The 4170-nt window shown below is 36.0% G+C and overlaps 1 protein-coding gene across 1 annotated transcript; it reads left to right on the top strand.

Annotated features, from left to right (window-relative positions):
* Positions 1-497: 497 nt before the first annotated feature.
* LOC107940877 (polygalacturonase 1 beta-like protein 3) lies at positions 498-2728 on the top strand. The gene is made up of 2 exons (XM_016874339.2): positions 498-687; positions 760-2728. Exons 1-2 carry the CDS (start codon positions 631-633, stop codon positions 2551-2553), a joined length of 1851 nt encoding a protein of 616 aa, XP_016729828.1. The 5' UTR covers positions 498-630; the 3' UTR covers positions 2554-2728.
* Positions 2729-4170: the final 1442 nt, after the last annotated feature.

Genomic DNA, 4170 nt, shown 5'->3' with positions numbered 1-4170 from the left:
CCCACTGCAATTATCATCATTTATATTTGTTCCTATATTTATAATATTTGTGTCTGTAGAACTGTCAGTATAGTGAGTGGAGTTTAACTTTAAACGGAGAAAAGTTTTATCAATATTCATACAAAAGATTTAAAATAAAGTTGAAAAATATAAACTTTTAAGCAAATGTTAGTTGGGTTAAATTCAAACTGATGTATTGCGAATTTTATTTTATTTATTTAAAAAATAATAAATTATACATTTTATCCAAAAATTAATTGATATTTTTGATAAAATTTTTATTTATTTATATTATTAAAAATTAATTTATATACTGATATAAATATAACACGTCACATATTACTATTTAATTATTTTATTAATCATACTAATTTTTAATAATAAAAAAATTAATTTATTTTAATTTAATATACATAAACTAATTTATTTATATTTTTAATAAATTAGATAAAATATGACTCCAATATAGTGGTCACCGTAAAACATATTAGCTAAAAGAACCCAAAAGAAGTCTCTCCACCACAGTGCACCTTCTCTTTTTCTTTCTATAAATTCCTCTCTTCCAACGCAACAAACAAGCGCACCACCATTCTCTCTCTGGGAAATTAAAAAAAGAAAGAAAGCAGGGAAATGCTTAATCTATGGAATCTTCTCTTCCTCTCCTTTGTTCATTTCTCATCATTCAGTGTAAGCATATTGTTTCTTATTTTCATTTTATTTTGGTTATAATCTTTACTTATTTTCATGGGCTAATTGCAGGTTACTTTGGGTGGGGTGTCGGGAAACCCATTTACTCCAAAATCCTCCTTCATTCGCTATTGGAACAAAGAGCTCCACAAGGAAATCCCCAACACCCATTTTTTACTCTCTAAAGTTTCACCATTAACTGCCGTCGACTCCGCCAGTTTCTCGAAACTCGCCGCCCACAACAACCTCGCTTCTCGTCTTCCTTCCTTTTGTTCCTCCGCTAAACTCTTTTGCTTCCCCGACTTATCGCCCAGTCTCGAGAAACATTCCAAAGACGTTAACTTCGCCGTCTACCTCGACAGGAACTTCACTAATTACGACTCCGATCGACTCGCTGGACTCGACTCCTTCAAGAACTACTCTGAAAACGACAACGTTGTCATTGACTCTTTTCGTCGCTACAGCCGGGACTCCGCGGGTCACAAGGACCAATTCTCCAATTACGCCAGTGCATCAAATGTCGTCGACCAGAGCTTCAACACCTACGGCGGAGACGCCACTGGTGGTTCCGAGAACTTCAACAACTACAACCACGAAGTCAACGTCCCTAACCTCCGATTCACTTCGTATTCGGATGATTCTAACGGGCATGGGCAGACATTCACGCACTACACAGAGGAGACCAACGCCGGGCAGCAGTCATTTTCAAATTACGGGAAAAACGGTAATGGCGTCCCTAACGACTTTACAAGTTACGGTAAAGATTCGAATGTGATGGGGTCGGACTTTTCTGGCTATGGAAAAACGGCGAATGGAGCTAAAGATACTTTCACTTCTTATGCATTCGATTCCAATAATCCTGTAAATGGTTTCAAGAGTTATGGAGACGGTGGCAATGCGGCTGTTGACAGTTTCTCAAGTTACCGGGACCAGTCCAATGTGGGTGACAGCTCTTTCCAATCTTATGCTAAAAGTTCTAACGGAGCGAAAGTTGATTTCGACAACTATGGCCAATCTTTCAACGAAGGAACCGAAAAATTCACTGGATATGGGCAAGGAGCCGATGGGCAGTCCATAGGATTCAAGATCTATGGAAGAAACACCACTTTCAAGGATTATACAAAGAAGGGTGTCACTTTCAGTAGATACAGCAATGAGAGTTCAACAACTTTAGGTAAAGTTGTGATAAGTAAGTGGGTGGAGCCGGGTAAGTTCTTCCGGGAAAAGATGTTGAAGCGAGGAATGGTGATTCCAATGCCGGACATTAAGGATAAGATGCCGGCGAGGTCGTTTTTGCCACGGACTATCCTTTCCAAAATACCCTTTTCGTCTTCCGAGATTGACCAACTGAAATGGATATTCCACGCAGGGGACAACTCCACACTGGGGACCATAATGCTGGATGCTTTAAAAGAGTGCGAGCGACTGCCGAGCCCGGGCGAGACGAAGCGCTGCGTGGGCTCGGCCGAGGACATGGTCGACTTCGCCACCTCTGTTCTGGGGCGGAACGTGGAGGTTCGTACCACCCAAAACGTTAATGGGTCAAAGAAGAATATAATGATAGGAAGTGTTGGAAAAATCGATGGTGGGAAAGTGACTAAATCGGTTTCGTGTCACCAGAGTTTGTACCCGTATTTACTTTACTATTGTCACTCGGTTCCCAAGGTCCGGGTCTATGAAGCTGATATTCTGGATCCGGATTCAATGGAGAAGATTAACCATGGTGTTGCCATCTGTCACTTGGACACATCTAGTTGGAGTTCGGGTCATGGAGCTTTCTTGGCTTTAGGTTCAGGTCCGGGTCGAATAGAAGTTTGTCATTGGATATTTGAGAATGATATGACATGGACAATAGCCGATTCCTGATTAGCAAGAATGGGGTTTTATGGTTCTAATTCAAGTTTGGGAGGGCAAATTCCTATTTCGTTACCTTTTTAAGATTATCATATATAATATTATTGAAAATGAAGAATAAAGTTATTAAATCTACACTTAAAAAAAGAAAAAGTAAAGTAAAAAAATAGTCATTAAATTATTGTTATATTTGGTTCATTAAACTTTTATTTTTTTTAGTTATTAAATTATTTGATTTAATTTTTTTATCATTAAGCTATTCAAAATTAAATTTTTTATCACCAAATATGAATAGCAATTTAAATTTTGACGAAAATATTTATTTAAACTTTTTATTAATGTAATAATAAAGTTAGCTCTCAATATTTATAAAATTTATTGTTTTAGTCTAATATATTATATATATTCAAAAAATGTGTATACTTATCTTGATGAAACAAAATGGAAGAAAAAAACTGTGGTATGTTCAATGAAACAAAATGGAAGAAAACTGTCGTATGTACAATGAAACAAAATAAGGAAAACTAAGGGGAATGAAAATTAGCACTTTGCTGAAGAGCAAATATTTTCGCATACTGGGTCCATCTAAAGGTTCCGCAATAAAAAAAAACTATTCACGGGCTTGGAGCCCAAATAGAAGAAACTTTGAAGAAAACAAATTATTTTTGCTCCAGCTCAAACTGCTTCCTTCCAAATTAAACAAACCCGCAAACATTATATTTATATATACACACATCAATAACTATATCAATTTACATTTTTGCTTGCTTCTTTAAAGATGAATATAAAGTATAAAGTATAATGCAATTATTAAAAACTAAATTTAATTTTTTATAAAAATGAATAAATTAATAATAATTTCTTTTAGATTTAATTAAATCCACGTCTTCTTAAAATGCACAAATAATTAAATAAAATTCAATTGTGGTTGTCGAAAGTCCTTTTCAATTTATGAAATTCAAACACCTTTTTTTGGGGGGTTGATCAACGAAGGAAATTGTAAAATAATTAATTTATATTAAATTATACTAAAAAGAAAATGTTTTGTTTTGTAACACCCCTTTACCCAGTCCGGTCGTCGAACCCAAGTAATAGAATGCTACAAACAAATACAAAACAATTACATGCTATTTATTAACCAAAATCTCAATTAAATATCATTACATCACATATGATCAAGTATAACATGTAATTCAATCAATTTTGGGTTTATATCGAGCTTACGAAAGCTTAAAACCAACTCGGTATCAAACAAGGATAAATTTGAAACAAAAATAAAGAGATAGGAAAAATCTGCAAACAGGGGTCACATGGCCGTGTCCCCTGACCGTGTGGAAGGCTGAGGGCGTGTGGGGTAGATCACATGGCCATGTGGGCAAGTCGTGTGATAGCCTGATGCCGTGTAGGTTGGAGTCACACGGTCGTGCTAACAAACTATGTAACTCACTGATGTTGTATGGGTCAGAAGTGTAAATATTCCAAATATGTCACACGACTGTGTTGCTAGGTCGTGTAACAGAATGTGGCCATGTGCACAAAAAATAACTCAAAACACATAGATCAGACAACTATGCCACATGTCGTGTATGGTGCACGATCTTGTGCCGGGCTGTGTGTACTTGAAAATAC

This window comes from Gossypium hirsutum, chromosome A01 (assembly GCF_007990345.1).
Source record: "Gossypium hirsutum isolate 1008001.06 chromosome A01, Gossypium_hirsutum_v2.1, whole genome shotgun sequence".
Taxonomy (NCBI): domain Eukaryota; kingdom Viridiplantae; phylum Streptophyta; class Magnoliopsida; order Malvales; family Malvaceae; genus Gossypium; species Gossypium hirsutum.
This window is presented reverse-complemented; position numbering and strand designations above follow the sequence as displayed.